The following is a 26,036-nucleotide window of genomic DNA, read 5'->3' as shown; positions in this document are numbered from 1 at the left end:
ATATATCTTCCGGTCACTCGATTTGTAGCTCTTCTGCTTCTGGAAGATCTTCCTTCTTCTGTCTCGAAGCTGGAAGATTTATCTTCCAAGATGGCGGCGACCATGTTTTAAGTGTGCGAGTGATGAGTTTCACCAGAGACATATATACTGTATATATGTCTCTGGTTTCACTAGAGAAGGATTTATAACACATACATGCACATGTTTGTGTCATCGTGTTTGAGAAAACTTAAAAAACTTGCTTATTTTTTGTTTTATTCTCCCGGTTTACTCGATTTACATATAACGGAATACTTCTCTTCTTAGAAGAGTGCAAATCGAACGGGGCTCTGGTAGGGGTTCCCCAGTGTACTGTTAATGTCATGATCAGGGTTACTGTCTTTCGAGTACCTGTGTGCTCTAATATACCATTAAACCTATACAATAACAACATTTGTCCGATAGAAAAAACTTCAAACTTTAATTTGATATAAATTTCACATCATTTGAACTTCGAGCGGGCGAATAAAGGGATGGGGTCACTAGTAATAACATATATAGTAAATTAAAGTCCATGTCACTTAAACGTTTGTAAGTTACGAAGTTTGTAAGCATTCAGATGAGCGCGATTTCTTAAAACCGAAAGTACCCTGCGTTTCCACTTACTTATCTTGGGAGGAAGTATTCATAAAATCTTCCATTCATTGTCTGAAAAACATAATTACATCTTGGCTGAGTTTGGCGCTCGAATGGTTCTACATCTGGTCCAGCGTATGACAACGTCTCAATGACACTCAAACATGCATGGGAGAAGAATTTGAAAGGTAGCCAAGGAGCAAAAGTGAAAGTACAATCGATGTGTATATAGGTGGTCATTCCATAGAAGATAACGGATCTGTATGGCTTGGTCATATGTTTCATGATAAGTCAAAGTAAGTATTAAGTAAATGCATATGAAAATGTATATATATTTATATAGTCTACACGTATATATAGTTATAACACATTCATAAATAAAGTAGGTTAGGTAGTGTAACTGTTTATGTTTTACATTGGTTTGGTTTTTAGTTTAGGTGAAATACAAAAGAAACACAAAAAAATGTTCCAGAGCGAGTTCAACACTTTGACTGAACTCTTTAGAATATACAGTATAAATACAATGAATTGTGTTATTTCATGTTATAAAAACTAAAAAATACATGACAGATATAGATTTTTAGTTTCAATATGCTGCACATTTAAATGTAATACAATGTACCTTACCCTATATACATTTTGTTGATGCAAATGTAAATATGGGCTCCTAATTTTGCACATGTCATTGGATGATGGGGGCATGATCAGGCTTAGCTGACTGGACATCTGAACCTCAGTTGAAGATCCCAGGTGCATAGTTGGCTTCCTACTGGGACAGTTTTATTTGTGTCTCCCAGGAAGGTGATATCACATTATGTCAGTCCTGTTGTGGCCCTGTCCTTAGACAGTATAAATTATTTTTCACTGGTTTATGACACAGGGCCTTGGTGTGAAATCCCAACTCACATGTTATATGTATTTTAGTATATAAGGGTAATATACTCCTCGGAAGAAAAAAACAGACAGGCATTTTAAAAATAATAATATATTCATACATTATGGGACATTACAAATTCAAAAGAGTAAGTTGATTAGGCTAGGTAGACAAGGATGCCATTTCCTTGGAATGTGAACCTGGTCACTGTAATGGGAAACTAATTATTAAGGGCCAATATGCATGGATTTGACATTTGTGATGCCATTACGTACAGAACAAAGTTCATCTGAGATGTTTTTATGACCTGTCTGTGATGTGGAAATTGGGTTGAAATCAACAAGCCATGTGTTTTTTTCTTACACCGCCACTATCGGCCCCAAAAAGCTGTTAGAAAAAACCTTGAGTATTTGAAAGTTTTATCATGTTGCCACCAACAACCACTAGGAGATCTCTGACACCATTTAGTAAATCTGGATGTTGGAATAACAATAAATCAAAAAACACTTTATAAGCAGTCTCATACATTCCTGAGTCAGTTTTACAACATCATTTCCTAAAGGAGTGGTATTATATTGCCATCTCGGTAAGTGTAGTATTTTAGTAGTAGTAAATTACAGACAAATTCCTTTACATAATCTTGACCTGTAAATCATAGAGCCCTGAAAAATATTATGGTTACCACAGCCTCACAGGTAGCTGGCCACTTGTCATAATAGATAACCTGTAATATTATTACCAATACTATAGGAAACAATACAATATGCCAACAACGACAAAAGTAAAATATCTATGATTTACCACAGGTAGGTCACTGGTCATAATAGATAACCTGTAATAATTATATAAGAAACAATACAATATGCCAACTAAGACAAAAGTAAAATATTGTCAGAGTTTCAGATCCCTGTGCTCAAACATATTGTACACATATCATTACAGTGTACCTTATAAGGCATATTCTACTGTTATATTTATGTTAATTAAAGGGGCATATTCCTTCGTTCGGACATCAGAAACATACCCGAATGAGGATTAAATGACTTTTTGTGCCTACCAGTAATGAAAGTAATGCGAAAAATGTATATGAAAACGACATTTCGTACACAAATATCGCCTGCCTTTGCGGTAATTAGTGATACTTTGGGTTGAATTGAGATTTTTTTATGATTTAATTCTTGAAGCACTTTGGTTTCCCTTAAGAGTAAAATTGTCATATTAATATGATGATTATAACTTACACTACTTGGGGAAAACACACATTTCCCATTAAGTTTTATTTTGGCGACATACACTTTATTCAAACGAAGGAATCTCCTTTTAATAGATATTTTGCTGACTTTGCAGATTCCTGTGGGTGCAGGACCCAGCACAATGGCCACAATAGAAGGTTTATTGACAGACATAGCTTTGGGTGTTGTAGATAGAAATTGTGTACTTGTCATCAAGGTAAGTGTTTTGTCTGGGGTTTTTAAGTATTGATAACTATCAGAATATATTTATGCTAATCCCTGCATGACCAATCACACAATATATTTTTCACCTCAATTGATTTTTTATTTTAAAGTAAAAACTGGTCTATATTTTCCTTTTATTGTGTCATATGTTCATTATATATATGTATGCTTAAATAAATACTTCGCTTCAAGAAAAAATAATTTTAACTAACAAGCCATCAAAGGAGCATGGAACTTTTCTCAAATGCTAATGTGACATTTTTCATGTTTGGAAATTTTACAATTCTGTAAGGACCATTTAGGATTTAATCTTCATGCTTATATCAAGCATTTTTGCTCATCTTGCTTAAAAATTTATGTTATGGGCCCATAACATAAAAATGACATCGCCATTTGTTATGTCACTTTTTGACTTGCTGTTAAAACAGTGCTGTAATATTTTCTGAGGGAAGAGTCTGTTAATAAAAATGAATTTCCACAGGAATCCTGTATAGTTAATTGAATTATAAGAATTATCTTGAATATTTATCGAGCTATAATACACAAATAAAAACAGAATATCACTGTTGCTGGTTTACTGCCTAAATGACTCTGCCTATTCCTCAGTTTGGTCTTTATCTTATCACAGATTGTAATTTTGCTTATATTTTTTCATAACTTTTTACCTATTAACTATATGTTATATTATAAGATAAAATTCATTTGCAAAATTTGAACCCTTAAAATAACTTTTTAATGTCTATCTACTTAATCATATATATACATGTATGTACTAGCTGCTGCAGATCTAAATGTATAATGTGTTAATGAAACAATACATAGACATGTACATTATAATAGTAAAATATCTGAATATGATATTTGCTAAAAAAAAAGTCTTTTACTCTAACAAGCTAAAGGGAGACAACTGTGATTTGTAACAAACTATACTGGGAGAGTTTCATCAACATTTCTTTATGTAAGGAGATTGATTTTCTTCAAGGCGATTCCTTAACTTAAATTTTTCCATAGGAAAGTATTGTTGAATTTAAGCGGAAAATCTTTAGCTAAGAAACTCCATCAAATTCAAATGTTTTCCTACGGAAAATTTTTGTTAATTTCCATGTTAAGAATTAATAGATGAAACGTCCTGGTGTATTATATCTTCTATCTATAAAAAATATGTATTTTTCATACATTGACAGAATCTACACTCTTCAGTAAGTGAAGGTACATTGGTGAACTGGGTTGAGGTGGTGACAGATGAAGAGGTTAAAGATGATGTTTGTCACTATCACAGACCCTTAACTTCTGTGTCCATCGCTGTCCTCAGTAGTAGTGTACAAGGTAAGACCCCCTCACTACCCCCTAACCTCTGTGTCATCACTGTCCTCAGTAGTAGTATACAAGGTAAAACCCCCTCACTATCCCCCTACCTTTGTCCATCACTGTCCTCAGTAATAGTATACATGTACAAGGTAAGACCCCCTCACTATCCCCTAACCTCTGTGTCATTACTGTCCTCAGTAGTAGTATACAAGGTAAGACCCCCTCACTACCCCCTAACCCCTGTGTCCATCACTGTCCTCAGTAATAGTATACAAGGTAAGACCCCCTCACTACCCCCTAACCTCTGTGTCATTACTGTCCTCAGTAGTAGTATACAAGGTAAGACCCCCTCACTACCCCCTAACCTCTGTGTCATCACTGTCCTCAGTAGTAGTATACAAGGTAAGACCCCCTCACTACCCCCTAACCTCTGTGTCATCACTGTCCTCAGTAGTAGTATACAAGGTAAGACCCCCTCACTACCCCCTAACCCCTGTGTCCATCACTGTCCTCAGTAGTAGTATACAAGGTAAGACCCCCTCACTACCCCCTAACCTCTGTGTCATTACTGTCCTCAGTAGTAGTACACAAGGTAAGACCCCCTCACTACCCCCTAACCTCTGTGTCCATCACTGTCCTCAGTAGTAGTATACAAGGTAAGACCCCCTCACTACCCCTAACCTCTGTGTCCATCAATGTCCTCAGTAGTAGTATACAAGGTAAGACCCCCTCACTACCCCTAACCTCTGTGTCATCACTGTCCTCAGTAATAGTATACAAGGTAAGACCCCCTCACTACCCCCTAACCTCTGTGTCATTACTGTCCTCAGTAGTATACAAGGTAAGACCCCTCACTACCCCCTAACCTCTGTGTCCATCACTGTCCTCAGTAGTAGTATACAAGGTAAGACCCCCTCACTACCCCCTGACCTCTGTGTCCATCACTGTCCTCAGTAGTAGTATACAAGGTAAGACCCCCTCACTACCCCCTAACCTCTGTGTCATCACTGTCCTCAGTAGTAGTATACAAGGTAAGACCCCCTAACTACCCCCTAACCTATGTGTCATCACTGTCCTCAGTAGTAGTATACAAGGTAAGACCCCCTCACTACCCCCTAACCCCTGTGTCCATCACTGTCCTCAGTAGTAGTATACAAGGTAAGAACTCCCTTACTCCCTCTTAACATCACTTTTATCACTTTCATCAGGAAAAAAATTGTATTTACAGCTCAAATGTATAAATGTTTAAAGATTTATTATTTATTTTGATTATCAAACTATGCCAACTCTGTTTTTTTCCTTTTGAAGTTTATTATTTCTGCCAAACAAAATGTTTGATTAAAAATAAATTAATGCATATCTATATATTGAGGTGTTCATTAAATGAAATAAACAAACAATCCCTTAAGATCACGATATACAGTCTAGTAGCATATCTTTTCTGGTTTTAGATCAAATTGACCAAATTCAGCAGAATGTGTTGACAAAGAAACTCAGCAAAAGAGTGTTAGATGTTTCCCCTATAGGACTACCATCAGGTCTACTTATACTGAATAACCAGGGCCATGCACACTCTGAAGATTCTTTGGAACTCTTCTTTGAGAGTACCAGGAATGGCGGAGAAGAAGACTGTGTCCAGTCAGTAATGCACAAGGAATCCGGGATTACAGTGATACCATTCTTCTCCAGTTCATTGCCAACAGGTATCTATCGCTGTAATACACAGTGTAATGATTTAACAGCTGTAATACATAGTGTAATGATTTAACAGCTGTAATACACAGTGTAATGATTTAAGATACTAGTTCTGTTTATAACTGACACTATTTCGGATAGTTCAAACTTGTCAAATAAAGAACGTAAAGTAGGATTTTTTTTGGCAACTCGCGTATATTTAACTTGCCATTTCCGCAGTTTTTGCATGATAGAGCATTAATTGTAAGCCAAATTATATGAAATATCATACTAACAATATATATTCATGGATGATTGTACAAATTGTTTACATTTGATTATTTCCGTTCTGTTTATGTACATATTCTATCTGTTTGCCTTCATACTATTATCTGTCCATCAGAAATGTAGACAGATTTTTTAAAAATTGCACTGCAGCACATGTTCTGGACTTGAATTGAAATGGGAACAGATCAAAAAAGAATATATTTTCTCGTTTGTATACATGTTTATGCCAGACAGAGATGAAAATGATAATATTGTGATTGAGCTATTTCCAGTACCGGGTATTTGTAAACTATTTTATCACATCAATTATTATATGATACTGTGTGAGGTAAAATTCAATATTGTGCCTGTCTTTTATAATTGAATAACTCACAAAATGTTCACTGTGTCCTAATAACAGCTTGATATATATCCTCGTTGAATTGTCCCAGGAATAATAAATTAGGATTGACATTTAAAGATACTTTGCTGTCAACATACACTTATTTGTTAAAACAATTGGTGAGAAACTAGTTCTTTGAACTTTAAAAATTATTCTGATTAAATGTTAATTTCAGCTGTAGAAAATATCCTCAAGAAAGGTCTTCAGTCTGGACATGTCCTGAACAAGAAACCACTCACTGTTGTACCATACTATCCTGTTTTCCATGACTATGTGTTGGACCAGCTGGGCAATACAGAGACAAGAAAACCGAAGAACACACTTTTCCAAAATGCAAAAAAATGTGATGAACTGGATGGACATGATTCCGACCATCATGATAACATCCAAGATGATCCTGCTTTGATATCTTTCTCTTCTGAAGAGGAAAATGAAAAAACAAACTTAATGATTGATGGTGGTGGTGATATTGATTTACCCAGAGGTGAAAGGAGTCAAGTTGATTTACCCAGAAGTGAAAGGAGTCAAGGTCAAACATTTCAAAGTGAAAAAGGTCAAGCTCGAGCATTTCAAAGTGAAAAAGGTCAAGCTCAAGCATTTCAAAGTGAACAGAGTCAAAGGTTTCAAAGTGAAAGAGGTCAAGGTCAAGTAATTCAAAGTGGTAGAGATCAAGGTCAAATATTTTCATGGGAAGATGACAGTAACTTATTTACACAAAGTCCTACAAGCAGTGAGAATGTTCAAGGTTGTTTATTTCCATCAGATGAATATGGTGGACCAGGGAAGGTGAAAAGTGAAGACAGTCAAAACACTGATGAGCAAGCTGGAAACTTGATATTTATTGGTAGTGATTTGCCTGCTATCGATAAAAAAATGAAGCAGCCAGAATTTGGTCGACCTTTGAAAATTCAAACTGCTGATGAGCAAGACCGACATTTAACTAAAGCACCAATGGAGACAAAGATAATAAAATTGCCTAAACACAAGATAATTTTATTGAGAATCTCAAGTTTTGGACGAAAACAAAAGAATGTTGAGATTGACCTTAATTCAGAAAAAGACTTCATTAGATTAAGAGGAACGAGAGAAGATATTAGCACTGTTACGGAGGAAATGCTGAAAAAGTTGGAAGAATTACAGCAACACGACCGCAAAGTTTCTAACGAGGTTGCTGCCATACTGGAATACAAAATGCGAACCCCTGATTTCACCAAACAGACGTTGATGGGAGATAAGATCTATGCTCATGTGATGTGTTTAGCAAAGGAGAACATTGTGAGAGCTTATGCATTCAAAAGGGAGCAGGCCAAGAGGGCGGTGGACAAAATGCTGTCTCTGGTGGATAGTGAGGATATCACTTATACCGAGTGCCACTTCAAGTACCTAGCTAGTTCTGCCTGGCAGAATCTTGTCCAGAAATGGGAAAATCTAGGACTTGTCAAGATTAGAGTCATGAAACCTGAGAAAAACATCAGAATAACTTCAGTGACATCCTTGTCTGATGTCATCCAAGACATCAAAGGAGAACTTGGAAAGTTCAGTGACGTCACAGGGAAACCTATCTCTGTTGATGGAGGCAGGGCCATGATGCTTCACTATTGTCTCCAGGATAAGATGAGGCAGATGGAAAGTGATGTCAGGTAGGTGGCACTAAGTGGCATCGGAGAATTAGTTTAGAGCTAACTAGTGGCACTAACAAGGTGATATCTACAATAGGTTTTAGATTAGTGGCACTCACATGTACTAGGAGACATCAAGTATATAGTTCTGTATAAGTTAGTGGCATTAACTTGAGATGACATCAATATAAGATCTCAGTTAAGTGTTACTAACCAGGTGGCATTGAAGTGTATGGTTTTTGGATTTATAACATTAAATGTGAGACATAAAGGATATGGTTTTAGGTTAGTGACCCTAACTAGGTGCCATCGGGATATGATTTTTTTGTTTTGTGACACTAAACTAGACATCAGGGGCAAGGTTTTAGGTTTTTGGTGCTAACAAGGAGGCGTTGGGATACAGCTATTAGTCTAGTGGCACTTATTACTGGGTGGCATCTGGATATGGTTTTAGACTTGTGGCATTAACTAGGAGACACCATGAATATTATTTTAGGATTTTGGCACCTATCTGATCAGAGACTTCGGAAATATGTTTTTCGGTTAATGGCATGAACTAACTAAGGGACTAAACTGAAATGTTTTTTTAGGTTTGTGGTACTGATAGAATTGTAAATTGTGCATGGTGGAAATATTTTTGTACATACAATGTATGTATGAGATATAAGTGATGTTGGACCAGAGATAACACAGAGAGGATGCTGAGAATGCACCAACCTAGCTATCAACAGTCCTAAGTTACCAAGTATTTATTAACTAGTTGAAAAATATTTAGCTTACAACATCTACTGTTTTATGTGGAAAAACATTATTTATAATAATAGTAATTGTACGTTTGGTTGATAGACATGCTGGCGGTCAGATGGATCACAGATACAAGGCTGGTACATATCTAGTCACCGTTCAGGGTAGTCCAAGTGTTGTAAAGAAAACCGAGAGTCAGCTACACAGTCTCACAAATAGCATCTGGGAGGGCAGTGTTAACCTCAGCAGACTGGAGGGAAAATTAAGACCACTCACAGGTAAAAATGGTAGATCTATCCTGTTCTTCTAACCTAAATCAAGATCTATCACAGGTAAAAATGGTAGATCTATCCTGTTCTTCTAACCTAAATCAAGATCTCTCACAGGTAAAAATAGTAGATATATCCTGTTCTACTAACCTAAATCAAGATCTATCACAGGTAAAAATGGTAGATATATCCTGTTCTACTAATTACCTAAATCAGATGGAGCTTAAGCCATGATGCAACACTTGTTGCAAGTCTTATCAAGATTTAAGCCCACCAGCATCATATTCAAATTAAATTGGTTGTCATATTGGTCAATGTTAAATGGTCCAGCTGGATAATGGCCATTTTGAAAAAGATTTTGATAGGTAATATTATACAGTTATTAAATGGGTATGAGGGCGATAGTAATTTTGTCAGCCCCGAAGCAACAACTGTTGCACGAGGGCAACCGTTGTTGATGAGGGGCTGACAAAATTATTATTGCCCGAATTACCACATTTGATAACTGTTTTATTATACCTTTACGTTTTTTTCTCTATATAGATGTTTGTGCTGGTATGAGAATCTGCTATATAGTCCTTCATTAACTTGACAGACGTTTGTATGACCCTTATAGTGTTTTGGCTATCTCTGTCAGTTAATAATGACTCGATCTCTACGTCTGTGGCGTTTTGAAAACGCATGTGTTGATCCACGTTTGACAGTTTTGTGAGAGAAAACAACAACAAACAATCTGTGTCAATTAAGCGCTTGCATGTCGTGTGTCTTTCAAACGTTCTGACGACGTTACAGCAGGGGTGTGACAGTTCGCCGTGTGACAGTTTGCCGTATGACAGTTTTTTCGAAATGTCACACGGTGTGATAGTCCTGGAAACACAAATGCGCAATCCTCTTGAGGCTGATAGTCAAATTATCACATTACTTTTATAAAACGTAAAGGTATAATAACACATCATGTACCGATTTAATGTGGAATGCAGATGCAAGTACAATGTACCTTGAATAACTTCATGACCTCCTGCCAATTTTTTTTTTTTTTTTTTTTTTTTACAACCCAGCCAGCCTATAACTATTATAAAAAAGTTTTCTGAAAGATACATCTGAGATTTCATTGATTTTTTTTTTTTTTAATTTGGTTGCTTATTTATGATTATTCCACAGAGGAAGAAAAAGCTGTTATTATTGAAGGCATTTCATCAAAGAAGGGAAAAGACTTCCTGAAACGGTTCAGCATTGAACATTCATGTATTGTTCTTTTTACACCTAAATCAGGAGCCAGGCCAGACTCCAGGTAAAGTTTAACTAATTTGTACCTTAATTATGTACAAGTAAGTGAATGACTGTAATTGGCTTCATTTTAATAGAAGTATTTAAAGATGGAAATGACATAGTTTCATAAAGAATTCTATTCACAAGCTTAATTTTGCCGTTTGGAATTCGAAATACAGTAAGCTAACTGTTACTATTTTATTTATTTTTTATTCATTTTGTTTTTTGTTTTAAATCCCTACACAAGGGGGCTCTCACTTGCCCCACAGCTGGCACATGCTATGTACAGTACAGTAGTCCCCCTTTAAACCGCCACCTTTTGTCCAGTGCCGATTTTGGCGGTATAACGGGGGTGGCGGTACAACGGGGTTTCAGTAGGACGGCAATACATTATAAGTATACATTTTGGATGAGTCCCGGCATATTCTCTGATATCTCGTTTCTGTCCCAAGCTGAGTAGGGTGCATGTTTTCTTTGGTGTGTCCATTTCAATAATGAAAAGCAAACTGGACAAACAACCACAAAACACATTCAAATATTTCATTTGAGTAGTATTTACTTTGTACTCGAGGAAACTTACCTGTGTACACCTGTATGTGTGGATTATACACGCATGACCGACGACTCGTCGGACATGTGAGTGACAGCAAAAACGTAAACAATGGCGATAATTTCGGGGGATATGGCAGTTTGATATTTGAAATTAGATGACGGATGGCGATATGCGGGGGATGGCGATATTAACAGGAGTTTTATATAGCAGGGAAATCCGTTCCTAACAAAATTGTGGCGGTATGCGGGGTGGCATTTGAAACGGGGGGAGGTATACCGGGGGACTACTGTACTCTCAAAACACATAAACATTATCACATCATGTAACAATATATATAACACAAACTTATATACATTCTCTCACCAAGCTGTTTCTATTTTATCTGATAACCAAATATAGCTATGACACATAATGAAGTCACTGCCAAATAAAGTGTAATCAATATGATCATTAACAACTATTTGATTTTATTTCTACTTGACATTCTTTAATATTTATAAAGATTTAACAATTTTTCCGGTTTGCATGTCAGGTACGAAGAACCTAAGGGTATGATACGATCACATTCTATGCCTGTCCTGGAGCCAGCCACTGGTCGCATGCACAACAGATATTCCAAAACTGGGCAGACAGAACCTTCACAGGTAACCCACGTATGGCAACCCATACCAAGCTAGGCGTCGCTCTAGAGAGACCCTAGGTCGCGGAGTGGGACATTCACATAGGGATTCTGAGGACTCTTTAACATATAGAAGACCTGAGAGATATCCCAGACCTACGAAATCTATAAAAGTCAGGAATGGTACAATTACTGTTAGGAAAGGAAGCATCACAGAAGAAATGGTAAGTGTATGAATATGGCCATGGACTTTGTTCAATCATTTGTACTTCTGTACTGTGTCCATGGACTTAATTTGCTTCTTTATACTTCAGTATGTGTCCATGGACTTTGCTGATCATTTGTACTTCTGACTGTGTCCATGGACTTTGCTGATCGTTTGTACTTGTGAATATTTATTTTAGAGGTTGCTTCATGTATTTGCGTGTGCCTGTAGCATTGTATTTGTGCTGACCGTACATATATATGTAAATTAATTTGGCCATCACCAGGACTTATTGGTGGAAAACTCTGAAGATGTAAACATTTCACAAGAATTATCGACTTGTTTATAACAGATTCCATTGGACCAGAGGATTTATTTATAGTTATGTCCGAAATTCGTCATAAGGTTCTGAAAACATAAGGTTAGTCAAATTCAGGACTTAGATGTACTTGGTAATAAGCAGAATCTTGTATCATGGCTGACTCTGTCTTCAAAAGTTTAACTGTAGTAAGAGTGTAATTATATAACCATTGATGACACACCATTTCACTTCCTGTCCTTAATATATGGTGTCTCCTGAAACCTTAATATCTGTTTCAGGCCAATATTCTGGTGAATGTAGTTGGAGAATCAAGGGACTTAAGGGAAAGCTTCATTTCAAGAAAGTTTCTTGAACGTGGAGGTCAAGCATTGGAGATGGTAATTTTGACAAATTAATTATAAAACAATTATTTTTTTATTTCCACATGTACACTGTATATATATATACATGTATGCATCATGCAGTATTTTCAAGCTCCAAATACATTATTTGTGTATATTGAATTGATGGGTTAATATTTTGATGATCTTTAAATCATGATCACCATTCATGATAATACTGTCTCCTTATTGAGTTGTCCCCCTTTTTAGATGTCCACGATACACATTGATTTCTTAATTATGTTTATGGTGCATGCATATTCATTTTGTGTTTTGATTTCTCAGTTATTCAAGAGAGTTGATGTAGGAGAAAGTGCAGTTTTTACCCAGAGTGATGGTGCCCTATTCTGTCAGAATGTGTGTCATATGGTGCTTCGGAAATGGCATGTTGATCAGAAAGCAAGGGTAGGTACATGTAGCTCACAACTTTTATTATATACAGTGGAACTTCGTTAACTCGAACTCGGATGACTCGAATACCCCGCTTAACTCGAAGTACCTTGTCGGTCCCGGCCGAATTCTCTCTTTATCTTAGTAAAGAAAACTCGGAAAACTCGAACTCGGAAAACTCGAAGAACTCGGATAATATGAAGTGAAAATTTGGTCCCAACAATAAAAATCCTATTTGAAATGATCGAATAACTCGAAGTATAATTTTTGTCAATCGGTGGTAAACGCCGACATTTTTTAAGAGCTAAATTCCATTTGTAATACTGAACATATCGGCACTACTAACCTACATGCTATTATAAGTGTTTCATAAATTCATAAAATAAATTGTCGGTTGAATCTTATAACAAAATGTCTTGGTGATAAAAAGTACTGCTTTAATTACATCAAGTACTTTCCTAAGGCGGTCGCCGATATTAGTACACTCGATAGTCAACAACTCATCTACCCGTTCGCTCAAGCGGAACTAATCTCTGACACACCGGTAGCTCTACCCGCCTGATGGTTTTACAGGTGTAGAAATGAAACAGTCACCGGCGCCTATTAAATCTTTAAACTGCTGAAACTATAGCGTAATTACTGCCAAGGTGTTCAGAGTAGGCCTACAACTGTAACGGTCAGTGCTGTCTATTAAATCGGATAAAACGCCAGCTCAGTTACAGTAACATTTTATACGCACATGCGCAGCCTAACTTCCGGTGCTAATACACATGGAAATGGCGTGGTTATCAATAAAAAGTAAGTAGGCCGATCAAACAGTATTTTATATGTTCAATAAAAGGTAATGGTTCTGTTATGTTTTGCATGCAATCTGTGTTAAACTCAAACGGTTACCGGGTATTTGATTTGACATGAATAACTTGTTATTTTGTCGAATTCCGTTTTATCGTTTACCTTTTGCAAACGTGACTTGGACATCAGATCGTTCTTGAAGTGACTAAGTGAAAGAAACTTTATCGTGACTGTATATCGGCAAAACTACACCAAATTACAAGTAACATAGCGAAACATTACATATATATTTACATGTATTGACCAGTCTTCACACTAAACTGATGAGCGACAGAGCGAAGTTATAATGATTATATAATGTTGACAAATATTGACCAAACTTTTCACCAAAAATGATAACTCGCTTAATTCGAACACTCGGATAACTCGAAGTTTTTTCGTGGTCCCGTCGACTTCGAGTTAACGAAGTTCCACTGTATATGTTATGGACTTTCGTTTCATGTATAAGTAAATTTAAACCGGCTCTCTATCAACCATCTTTAAGTTGTAAATAATGTGTTATAATTAAAAATCCTGTATACAGTGGATCGGCGATAATCCGGACGCCGATAGTCCGGAAAACTCACAGTCCGGACGGAATAGCACTGGAACGGATTTCCGTAACGTTATTTGTACTTACCAGTCCGGAAATTCGGATTCGGATTCCGGAAGCCCATTTTGGGAACGGAACATACTTTTTATTAGTAAATTTCCCGCAATAATCCGGACAATTTTTTCACCACGAGGAGAGAAAAATGTCGGGGCAAGTCACCCGTGTCGACAGCTGTACAGACTATCGCTTGACACTGTGCATAGTCATAGCGACCGCTGCCAGGTCATAGCCCCGGGTGTTTACCTGTGTTACAATGTAGCTCTGTTTTATACAGTACGTGATACGATAATTAATCAATCTCAAATACATGTAGTAAATTTATGATCGGTAATTAACATCATTAACACTTGTATTTGGTAAACACGGATATCGGCTTGTAACACCGTTACGTGAAATGACGACTCATTGAAAGATGCATGTTATTAATTACAGACACATTTACGTATTAAGCAGTGATCACAAGAACTGGGCTTATTACACACAAATTAGTTAATAGTCGGCTGATACCTCTGATCTACATAATTAAATATAAGCGTCACATTGTTAAGTGAATACGGGTTAAATAATTATCGGACAGCTTGGGTAGTTCTCGCTGGTGTTGCGTACTTCTAAATAGGTAGCTAGGGGTTCTGGTACAGCAAAGTAAGTTACATTTCACCACATTAATTAATTATTTCAGATTTTTAACTTACGTAAAAATCATAAATAAACATTGACTGATGGTAAGTTGTACAGACCGCGGGTCTTTTATTTCAGGTTTCTAATTTACGTGAAAAACGTACATTGTACGTATTTGGTCTTTCATTTTAGGGTTTTAACTTACGGTAAAAAAAAATGCAAAAACATGGACTGTTGGTAAGTTGTAAAATCCGGGTCTTTTAGTTAAGGTATTCAACGTTTGTAATTTCTACTTGTTTGTGAATCTCCGGGACATGACATGGTTTGTAGGTCATATATGCCCGCTATAAATAAAACCACTTTCACTTTACATGTTCTTTTAAAAACATAGGTTATTTTTTAGTTTCTACAAAATAAAACAACAAAAGAATCATATCAGAAACAAAAGTATATTTATTGTTAAAAAGACTGACAATTAGACGTGTTTATGAAACGTTCCCGGATTGTTATAGTCAAGGGAGATAACTCTTACACGACAATTTTTTTTTGACCTGGTGGACGAAATTCGGCAGTCCGGAAAACTCGTAATCCGGACGGTTTGGGCTGAAAACGAAGGTGTTCGGATTATCGAGGGTCCACTGTATAAAGATAACCTAACCCATTGTATACAAACATGTATTACAATGTATTATGATAAAAGCCACCAGCTGGCTATAAGGTCACTTTTTGCTAATCCCCTGAAGAACCTGTTATGATAATTGTAAAAGGTATGTTAGACTGGATCTTAATTCTTCTTTGATATTAGGAGAGGATAAATGCTATCTGTTTGATTTTAAGAAAAGCTTCCTGCTATGGCAAAAGAAGCAAAGCAATTAATTTAGTTTAGCAATTAATCAGAACTGCATGTCAAAATTTGAAACAAAATAATAATTGTCGACTGCACAGCATTGATTTTTTTTCTCTGATGAATTTTCATAGAAACTATGTATCACTATCAAATCACTTTCAATAAGTGCATGATAGACTCTTGACTACATTTTTGTAGTTCCAATTGCTTTGACAGATGCTTATAACACCACATTGTTTTGTCAATATTATTTTATCATTGTCCACATTTTTGTGTGCATGGACATATAAATTTCCCTTCCATATGACACTTGTAAAACGCATTGCAGAAACATTTTGACCTAAAATGAAAGTTCAATACTCATTTCAAGTAGTTCATTAAAAATGCATGTAATAGGGTGTACGTACTTCAAATTAATACATTAAAAAATCAATGATTAGTTATTATGACTTTTTTAAATTGTATTTAAATTGTTGGTATCTTAAGAAACAAACTTTTCTTATATAATAATACTCTTTGTTTAACTCTGAGTAGCTGCAGAATGAGTTACGGACGACCCTTCAAAAGATATTTACAGAAGCTAAAAATCTGAAAGCTACAAAGATTGCCTTCCCTGCTGTCGGTACAGGACGACTTCTTGGGTACCCTGTTCCGTTCATGGCTGAGTGTTTGGTGTCAGAGGCCGTCACAGCCTGTAAGCAGGGCACATGTCTGACAGTAAGTACACTCACAGTTCTATCATTTTGAAGACAAAAAAAATGTGCAAAAGCAGTAATATAATTTGTTATTGTTGCTTGTTTATTGAAAATCTTGTACAAAAAAATATGATTATTGTTGTTATCAGTGAATTTAATTCATTTTGATAATTTTCAGGATGTGATGTTTGTTATTTTTGATCAACAACAACTAGAAGTTTTCATCAAACAACTAGAAAGGGAGGAAGATCACGGTGGCAGCTCATTTCAACGACCGTCACATCAAGCCCAAGGTACATGTCAGGGTAGTTGTCATAAGAAAAGGGTCAGGAAAAATTTAGAATTTTCTTACTCTATAATCACTGTATACCTGGTATTCACTTTCATATACATAGAGGATATCTAACAGTGTGTTCAGTAATACCAAATATATTTCACGAGTGGGGCTAATATTTTGATATTTTTCACGAGTGCGCAGTAGATATTCTGTTTATTACATTTTTTTTAAACGAAAAACCTACTCCGTATGCTAACTAGGCCTACAGTTCCCTAAAAAAAGTAGTTCCCCCTGTCCAGGTGCTGACATATATGTCGGGCTTTCTGATTGGTCAATTATTTTGGTATTTTCTAATCATTAATTTGATTGGTCGAATCAGCAAAAGTGATATTTTTGAAAAATATCACTTTTATAGAATAAATAATTTTTGATATTTCACTGGTAAAAATGTAATAAATAGTATACACTAGGTTTGGTATACATGTATATAGTATACACTAGGTTTGGTATACATGTATATAGTATACACTAGGTTTGGTATACATGTATATAGTATACACTAGGTTTGGTATACATGTATATAGTATACACTAGGTTTGGTATACATGTATATAGTTTACACTAGGTTTGGTATACATGTATATAGTATACACTAGGTTTGGTATACATGTACATCTTGTATATAGTATACACTAGGTTTGGTATACATGTATATAGTATACACTAGGTTTGGTATACATGTATATAGTATACACTAGGTTTGGTATACATAATTATACAAAGAGGTCAAGGAACTAATATTAACAGTAATAATCCCAGTAACACTGGATCCATTTAAAATTTTGTCTGCACGATACGAATTACTTATAATGTTAATGTGGGGCAGTATAATTCTAACAGTGCAGTGGACATGAAAAATGTCTAATTTTCGAGTCAATCGCCCCTTTATCAAGACACGGAAAAATACAAATACAATCAAATAATATATAAACAGTACTAGAAAATACAATAAGATACAGTAAGACTAGTAAGGGTAAGGGTAGGATTGTCTCGAAAATTTGACATTTTTCATGTCCACACTGTTAGAATTATACTTCTTTGCCCCTAATTATACTAATGGATATAGATACTAACCAGATTTGGTATGACACATCAAATGAGACAGACTTCATATCATATACACAACTGGTAATAAACTTCTCACCATTAGTGAGAAATAAAGGGATTTTAAAGGGAGGGGGCTTATTGCCAAAGGGATTTTGAAGGGATGGGGCTTATTGCCAAAGGGATTTTAAATGGAGGGGGCTTATTGCCAAAGGTATTTTGAAGGGATGGGGCTTATTGCCAAAGAGATTTTGAAGGGAGGGGGTTTATTGTCGAAGGGATTTTGAAGGGAGGGGGCTTATTGCCAAATGAATTTTGAAGGGAGGGGGCTTATTCTCGAAGGGATTATGAAGGGAGGGGGCTTATTCTCGAAGGGATTATGAAGGGAGGTGGCTTATTCTCGAAGGGGTTATGAAGGGAGGGGGCTTATTGCCAAAGGGATTTTGAAGGGAAGAGGCTTATTGCCAAAGGGGTTTTAAAGGGAGGGGGCTTATTGCTGAAGGTAGGCATGACAATGCATTGTTTAGATCTTTTGATATTGTATAGACAATTGATTGATCAATCAATGATGAATTATGGGTCACAATTTTGAAGTCAGTTGAGTATTAGTAAAATGTAATCTTAGGCAAAGACCGGACATGTGTGGCAACGGACATGTGTGGCACCGGACATGTGTGGCACCGGACATGTGTGACACCGGACATGTGTGGCACCGGACATGTGTGGCACAGGATATGTGGGGCACTGGACATGTGTGGCACTGGACATGTGTGGCACCGGACATGTGCGGCACTGGACATGTGTGGCACCGGACATGTGTGGCACTGGACATGTGTGGTACCGGCAAGTGTGGCACTAGACATGTGTGGCACTAGACATGTGTGGCACCAGACATGTGTGGCACCGGACATGTGTGGCACCGGACATGTGTGGCACCGGACATGTGTGGCACCGGACATGTGTGGCACCAGACATGTGTGGCACCGTCATGTATTGCACTGGACATGTGTGGCACCGGACATGTGTGGTACTGGACATGTGTGGCACCGACATGTGTTGCACTGGACATGTGTCGCACTGGACATGTGTGATACTCCATCCCTATTCATGTATTTTGAGTTTTACAGATAATTATGGATGCTTCCATGCTGTTGTGATTATTTCCCTAGAAACCTAATATTTACTCTAATTGCTCTGAGTTAAGCATATAATGAGTTTTGTTTATAGGTACTTTTTTTTGAAGTAGCCACCTGCTACATGTACAACAAGAAAACCCTGCCTAAAATTGACCCTGGCTGTATATCGGTGATAAACCCTGCAAACAACTTTCCATTGTATCTAATTATACATTCCAGCACCTGTCCATTCCCCTGGCTTCAGAAGACCGGAAGTAGCCAGTGCTGTAAGGCCAAGGTCAGATACGTTGCCTGGCAGTATGACCTTGTTCTGTACACCAAAAGAGAAAGGAGAAGAACTACGAAGCACTCTGTCAGCAGACCTGAGGAAAAATTTCCTAGCAAAAGAAAAGATACAACTCCATTCTGACAAAGTTGACAAAAAAAGTATTCACCAACTTTGTACTGGAAAATCTGTTGAAGTGAAGATTGAGCTAGGTAATTTTAATTTAAGAGCTGTTTTGTATACACCAGGGTAAAAATGTTAGATAAACAATAACAGTTAGTATTGGGTGATTTTGGCACAGATCGCAAACCATATAAATTTGCCTCTTTTTGGTCAATATTTAGTCATGTGATCATTCTGAAAATTTATTGTTATACCCCCGCAACGAAGTTAGGGGGGTATACTGGAATCAGGTTGTCCGTCCATCCCTCCGTCCGTCCGTCCGTCTGTCTGTCTGTAGACACATTTTGTCCTGACAACTCCTCCTAAACCGATGGGTCGATTCCAATGAAACTTCACACACATATTAATGATAATGTGTAGATGTGCATGCCACTTTCTTTTTCTCAAAACTATGGTTGCTATGGCAACTGGTCACTATAAACAGGTTTTCCGATAAGAACCATAACTTTAAGTTTGTCCGGACAACTCCTCCTGAACCGAAGGGCCGGTTTCAATGAAACTTCACACAAATATAGTGGACCATGTAAAGATGTGCATGCCACTTTCTTTTTCTCAAAAATATGGTTGCTATGGCAAGTGGTCACTATATTACTGGGTTATCTTAGTTAGCTGCTAATTAACAGTTCCAATTCATTATTGACTCATGCAGATTATGGGGCCATCCTGACGACAGTTCTAGTTGAGAGTTGAAAATGTTAGGGAATTTAATTGGTCCATGTATACCTCCATTGATTGGTTAAAAGGTAATTGTCTAATGTTATTAGTAGTCACGTGGACAACACAAACAGCTTATGTTGTGCTATTACGTCATACTGTGTGACGTAATAGCACCCGCTTCAGTTCTCTGCTGTACACTCATTCTCTCCGCCAATATGCATTTGATAAATTTTTCATTTTCCGGTGGAGTTATTCCCCTTTAATTATTATATTGGATGCACAGGGAGGCAGGTTCTTTCAATTCTGTTTGATACTGTTTTCACAGCCAAAAAGAAGATCACTGTATTTGGTGAGAAGGAGGCCGTCCTCTCTGTAACAAGCAAAGTGTATAGGATTCTCCACGAGTCTTTTGCAGAACAAGCGCCTAAGAAATACACCCCACCTAACAAAAATACACATGGGACACCACATTATTGGAAGGAGCTCTATGAGAATCCTCCTGTTCCCCAATATTGGAAACACTTCAAGAATGGCTATGGTTTGATGGACTACCTCAGGAAAGTGTTCAAACAGCCAAGCAGAACAGAGATAATAACCGTTGACCCAGCAACATTTGGTTATGTAAAATCATTAGTGGAAAGGTCATTTGACAGAACATTGGTTGGCAAAGGACAAGATGCTAAAGGGTTGGCTCACAGTCAGATAGTCGTCAGGAAGGTAGAAAGGATAGAGAATTATTCTTTGTATGAAGCCTACTCTCTTGAGCGGAGAAAATTCTTCAAACGTAAAGGCAATAGAAAAAGTAAATGCCTGCCTCTGGAGACAATTTCTCAACAAACGAAAGGACCTATCAACACTACTCAGCATATCAACAGTTATTTGATTGACAGACATGTTCAAGGACATCAATGAGCATTACTTTTTCCATGGAACGGATGACGAGCGAATCAAAAGGATCTCCGAGAATGGAATGGATCCTCGGTTTGGAGGCAACGGCATGTTTGGTCAGGGTATCTATGGAGCGGAATGTTCCACCAAGGCTGACCAGTATGCAGGTAGGTTGGAAATAATTAAGTCAATTAACCCAGATATAAAGGTAAACCTGAATGGAGAAGTCTATCTGGCGTCCATTTGTCTGCTGATGGAAGATCATCAGGAGTTTTATTCATAATCTCTAAAACAATTCTAATGAAACCCAATTCATTTTATCAGTGCTGTGCTTTTGATTAATTTTTCATTTTGTTTATTTTTTTATGAGTTATTTCCCTTTAACTTCTGTAATCTATCAAACTGATCATTACATGCAATATCCATACAATGAGATGAAATTCAATGTACATGGCTTTATCTTATTTCTGAATCAGTGGATAAAAAGTAAATCTTATAAATGAAAGTATTAATTAAGATAACATTCTTGAATCGATTAAGATAACATTCTTGAATAAGTCGGTATGTATTGATTTAGATAACATTCTTGAATCAGTCGGTCTGTATTGATTAAGATAACATTCTTGAATAAGTCGGTATGTATTGATTAAGATAACATTCTTGAATCAGTCGGTCTGTATTGATCAAGATAACATTCTTGAATCAGTCGGTCTGTATTGATCAAGATAACATTCTTGAATAAGTCGGTCTGTATTGATTAAGATAACATTCTTGAATCAGTCGGTCTGTGTTGATCAAGATAACATTCTTGAATCAATCGGTCTGTATTGATTAAAACACTGTAACATTCTTGAATTAGTCCGTCTGTATTTGTGTTTTTAGACACGGCAGCGACACGGCATGTTGGAGGCAGCAGGAAGCTGATAATGATGCGTTTGTTGCTTGGCGATATCTTTGTGACCTCAACGGCTGAAAAATACAGCCTGCCTCCTTGTAAAACTTGCAACAAGTCAAAGTGTGTCGCGCACGGTCATACCTACGACTCCGTGGTGGCTGATGGCAGGTGGCTTTTCAGGGAGTTTGTTGTCTATGACAAAAGCCAATGTTATCCAGAGTATATAATTACATATGATCGTCAATGATGTTAATTTGATAAATTATGTAACTTTTACTGTGTATAACCAGCAATAAGTCCAGGCCTGGTTATAAATCCATCCATTCCATGTTTGCTACAATTCAGCCAAAATGCTGTCAAATCTAAGGAAGGATTATCATGCATTGTCACTGTTATATTATAATTGATCTTTGACTGATGGGCATACATGCTTAGAATACCTTAGGTCAAATATCTTCATCCACCACCAATATAATCCCAACCCGAACTTTGTCCTTTTTTTCCTCCTTTTTTTTTTTTTTAATATTTGGATTATTTATATGATGTTGTTACACAATGAATATGTAAAACTATACAGTGACCTGATTTTCAAGGTCTTACTGCCTAGTAAATATTAATTGTTTTTTTTTATTTTTGTTTTTTTTCACTCGGTCTGATCAATATCAAATCATGATCTGCACTTCTGTTCTGTAAACAGTAGACTACACTAAGTAGGGAGCACAGATCTTAACATGACTAAAATCATATTGATTTTTGCTAAATATAATTTAGTCATTGAACATGGGGTGAAATTCAATGTCAAGTGAATATACAGTAATAGTGAATTACATGTATATCCAAGATCCCAATAATATGCCTTATATACACTTTACTTCGTGTCCCACATAGACACAAGTATATATAGACATGCCTATACTGGCCAGCTGCTTATGCAGAATTTTGTTTAAGCATTAATTTACTTCTCATAAATTAGTTTCACCTAGAAAAACATGCTTTTGTTCAATTGTAGTTCTGCTAAATAAACAACCTGACTGCATATTTTTTTAATTGTTAAAATATGTCTTCCTTGATATGCTGGTTTAATTTTTGTTTCTGCTTTTAATTTTGACTTGATTTTATTTCTTAAAGACACTCTTGATGTTCTTGTTATCATGAATATTAAACATAGTTTTTCAGTAATCATCATCATCATCATCATCATCACCATCACCACGACCATCATCATCATCATCATCATGATTTTATTTTTTTCAATGTTTGATTTAAAAATTTATAACTTTATTTGAGCATTGATTCAATAGTAATTTATGAAAGAAGGCTTTTTTATTCTTTATATGAACATTTACGTACAGGTAAAACTCTAATCTTGTGATATCTAGTTTATGGACCATTATTAGATGGTGGGCTATTCAAATTATCCCATGTCTGTGGTCCGTGATCTGTCCATCCATAAACAATTCTTGTTATTACTATTTTCTGAGAAGCTCTTGAAGGATATTTCTTTAACTTCACATGTAGAATCCCCTTTGTCCCTAGTTGTGCCTATTTTTTTTAGTGTAATTGGAAAACAAAATGGCCTTCAAGCAGCCATCTTGGATTTTGACAGTTAAAATTTGTTTAAGATATTTCCCGAAAAACACCGTAGGGATATTTCTCAAACATCACATGTACAACAACTGTAAGTTCCTCTTGGTCCTTATTTGTGCACATTCAATTTTGAATCAAATCTGATGGCTTTGATTTTGACTGTTAAAATTTGTCATCAATATTTCTCAGAAAGTTCTTCTAAGATCTTCTTTGTATTTCACAACTGGGATCCTCTTGTGATAAAATGATTAAAAGGAAAAGTGAAAAAAGGGAAAAGTGGAAAAAAGATCAGTCTTCCATATGAGGAAATATTATTCAATGATGGGTGCCACGATCCCTTTGGAATTTCTTGTTTAATGTAATCTTTTTCTGTACTTTGTATATTTGTCATTATACTGTTAATTAGTGGATATATTAATAATAATTATTGAGGGGATTATCTAGATGGAGAATAGGCATTGTTAGGCTCTTATTTACTGTAAATATCTACATATAATGCACACTTTTTTTCAAAAATCTACATTATGTTTTCATATTTTAAAAGATCTGTAATTATTTTCCCAAATTGTTTTTTTCTGAAAATGAAATTTGAAATAGTACATGTACCTGCATGTGAATTTGCATTATTTACAAATATTTATGGTAGTTTAAATAATATCTTTCATTACAATTGATATTGTTTGTACAGTGCATTATAAATGGTGACTGCTGTATGTTTGCATTATTTTTTTTTTTGCTTTAATTTTGAGAGAAAAGCAGGTGGGATTACATTATATTCATCTTGATAACAGGAAATTGACATTGGGCCATTGTGATGTCACAATGATTATGACATCATAGGTGCAATATTGACTTTGTGTTTCTAAAAATAGAAACATAAGGTTAATATCTCGAAATATCAACCTCCACGTGACTATACAGTACGAGGAGGGTGATTTGGTACTCAAACGCTCACAGAGCGTTGATCCGCGCAGCCATCCGCTCAGAATTTGAGCGGGTTTGCAGCGGGATTGCAGCGGGATTGCAGCGGGCTTCGAGCGGGCTTGAGCGGGTTCGGGCGCGGGCTCGAGCGGGCTTTAAGCGGGCTTCCAGTAGGTCCGCTACATGTCCGCTCAAGCCCTCTCGAGCGGACTTGTAGCGGACCCGCTCGAGCGGATTGTAGCGGACCCGCTCGAGCGGACTTGAAGCGGGCCCGCTCGAGCGGACTTGTAGCGGACCCGCTCGAGCGGACTTGTAGCAGACCCGCTCGAGCGGACTTGTAGCGGACCCGCTCGAGCGGACTTGTGTTCCGTCACTTTCATTAGATAATATCTTTGCCTATATTGATATTTACCCTATCAAAATATCTAACGAGCGTACTGTTTGTGCATTTCGCATAATCTGGTTTGTCTATATTTGCTTATGAATTGTTCCTTAATTTCTTCATAACCTTGTTGGAAAGTTAGATATGAATTATCATCTTTATTTAAATCTGTTACGACGAAACTGAAATTTTGAAATTTTGAATATTAATGAATTATAATATAAGCGAAGTTATTGCTGGGCATATAATGGATGTCATTTGGATATTGTAAATAAATTTTAATGTACAAAAGTTAGCAGAGAGATACAGTAGATTAAGATTTTGTATTTGCTTATAAGGATATGCTCTTCTGAGATTTCGGTCACGTTGAAGTCTCGTTTCGATCTTTATATATCTAGCAAAAAAGGTTTAACGCTAAGAGTATTTCATACTTTAAAATCTAGGAATATGTGTTACATAAATTGTTATTGTGATTAGAAATAATTGAATTGGTCAATCTAATTTTTAGATTTAAACAGAATATCTTTGGTTCATAAATATCCGATAAAAACACTTTTGAAATATTGCTTTGATTTAACGTCTGTAAGATCAATTATAACATAAAATTCTAATCTTTGATCCACCATAGCTCAAAAACGAGCACACCGACATATGGTATTCTTTTTTTATATACTGTATATACATATATATTTCTGTATTCTGCTCTTTATTTAAAATATGGTATAACATTTCATTCAGTGATTTGAAAAATTGAAAATTTTCACTTTTTATCAGAGCAGATTCTTAAGTTTGAATTTTTCACGCTTACAAAAGACATCCTACAATATTTACAGGAACGTACATACAACTTTCATACTAATTCACTGGGATTATTGGTGGTACAATGAACATATGATTTCAATCAGATTTCAGTTGACAGAAAAAAAATCAGTTATAAATGTTAGCGGTCAAAATAACATAGCTGGCAGTTTTTGATAAATAAATGCAATGTACATTATTAACATATCTTGATGCATTATAATGAAACGCCTAAGGTCTGAGTGAGTCAAAGGTTTTTTTTCCTTTAGCGAGTATTGGAAAAAAAAGTTATAAAACTGAGCATTTTTATATCATGTCATCATTATATTTAATTTATTGATTTTTGATATAAAATCAAAAATCGACGAAAT

The 26,036-nt window shown here is 36.2% G+C and overlaps 2 protein-coding genes across 2 annotated transcripts; both read left to right on the top strand.

Annotated features, from left to right (window-relative positions):
- Nucleotides 1-507: 507 nt before the first annotated feature.
- On the top strand, nucleotides 508-11,844 carry LOC117329643. The gene is made up of 8 exons (XM_033887669.1): nucleotides 508-911; nucleotides 2,837-2,938; nucleotides 4,131-4,272; nucleotides 5,706-5,957; nucleotides 6,774-8,238; nucleotides 9,064-9,239; nucleotides 10,392-10,521; nucleotides 11,585-11,844. Exons 2-8 carry the CDS (start codon nucleotides 2,864-2,866, stop codon nucleotides 11,727-11,729), a joined length of 2,385 nt encoding a protein of 794 aa, XP_033743560.1. The 5' UTR covers nucleotides 508-911; nucleotides 2,837-2,863; the 3' UTR covers nucleotides 11,730-11,844.
- Nucleotides 11,789-25,153, top strand: LOC117329644. Its single transcript, XM_033887670.1, has 8 exons — nucleotides 11,789-11,895; nucleotides 12,477-12,575; nucleotides 12,864-12,983; nucleotides 16,412-16,594; nucleotides 16,751-16,865; nucleotides 19,309-19,515; nucleotides 20,520-21,249; nucleotides 21,965-25,153. Exons 1-7 carry the CDS (start codon nucleotides 11,893-11,895, stop codon nucleotides 21,104-21,106), a joined length of 1,314 nt encoding a protein of 437 aa, XP_033743561.1. The 5' UTR covers nucleotides 11,789-11,892; the 3' UTR covers nucleotides 21,107-21,249; nucleotides 21,965-25,153.
- The last annotated feature ends 883 nt before the right edge of the window (nucleotides 25,154-26,036 follow it).

Source organism: Pecten maximus, chromosome 6, assembly GCF_902652985.1.
Source record: "Pecten maximus chromosome 6, xPecMax1.1, whole genome shotgun sequence".
Taxonomy (NCBI): Eukaryota; Metazoa; Mollusca; class Bivalvia; order Pectinida; family Pectinidae; genus Pecten; species Pecten maximus.
The sequence above is the reverse complement of the archived record's forward strand: the minus strand, read 5'-3'. Positions and strand labels throughout refer to the sequence as shown.

Excerpts from the sequence above, each read along its gene's own strand:
- LOC117329644 (XM_033887670.1), top strand. Across the intron at positions 12,576-12,863 it reads GAGGTCAAGCATTGGAGATG|TTATTCAAGAGAGTTGATGT; the intron begins GTAATTTTGACA and ends TTGATTTCTCAG. Across the intron at positions 16,866-19,308 it reads ACCGTCACATCAAGCCCAAG|CACCTGTCCATTCCCCTGGC; the intron begins GTACATGTCAGG and ends TATACATTCCAG.
- LOC117329643 (XM_033887669.1), top strand. The coding sequence starts at position 2,864 with ATGGCCACAATAGAAGGTTTATTGACAGACATAGCTTTGGGTGTTGTA. Across the intron at positions 2,939-4,130 it reads ATTGTGTACTTGTCATCAAG|AATCTACACTCTTCAGTAAG; the intron begins GTAAGTGTTTTG and ends ATACATTGACAG. Across the intron at positions 9,240-10,391 it reads AAAATTAAGACCACTCACAG|AGGAAGAAAAAGCTGTTATT; the intron begins GTAAAAATGGTA and ends ATTATTCCACAG.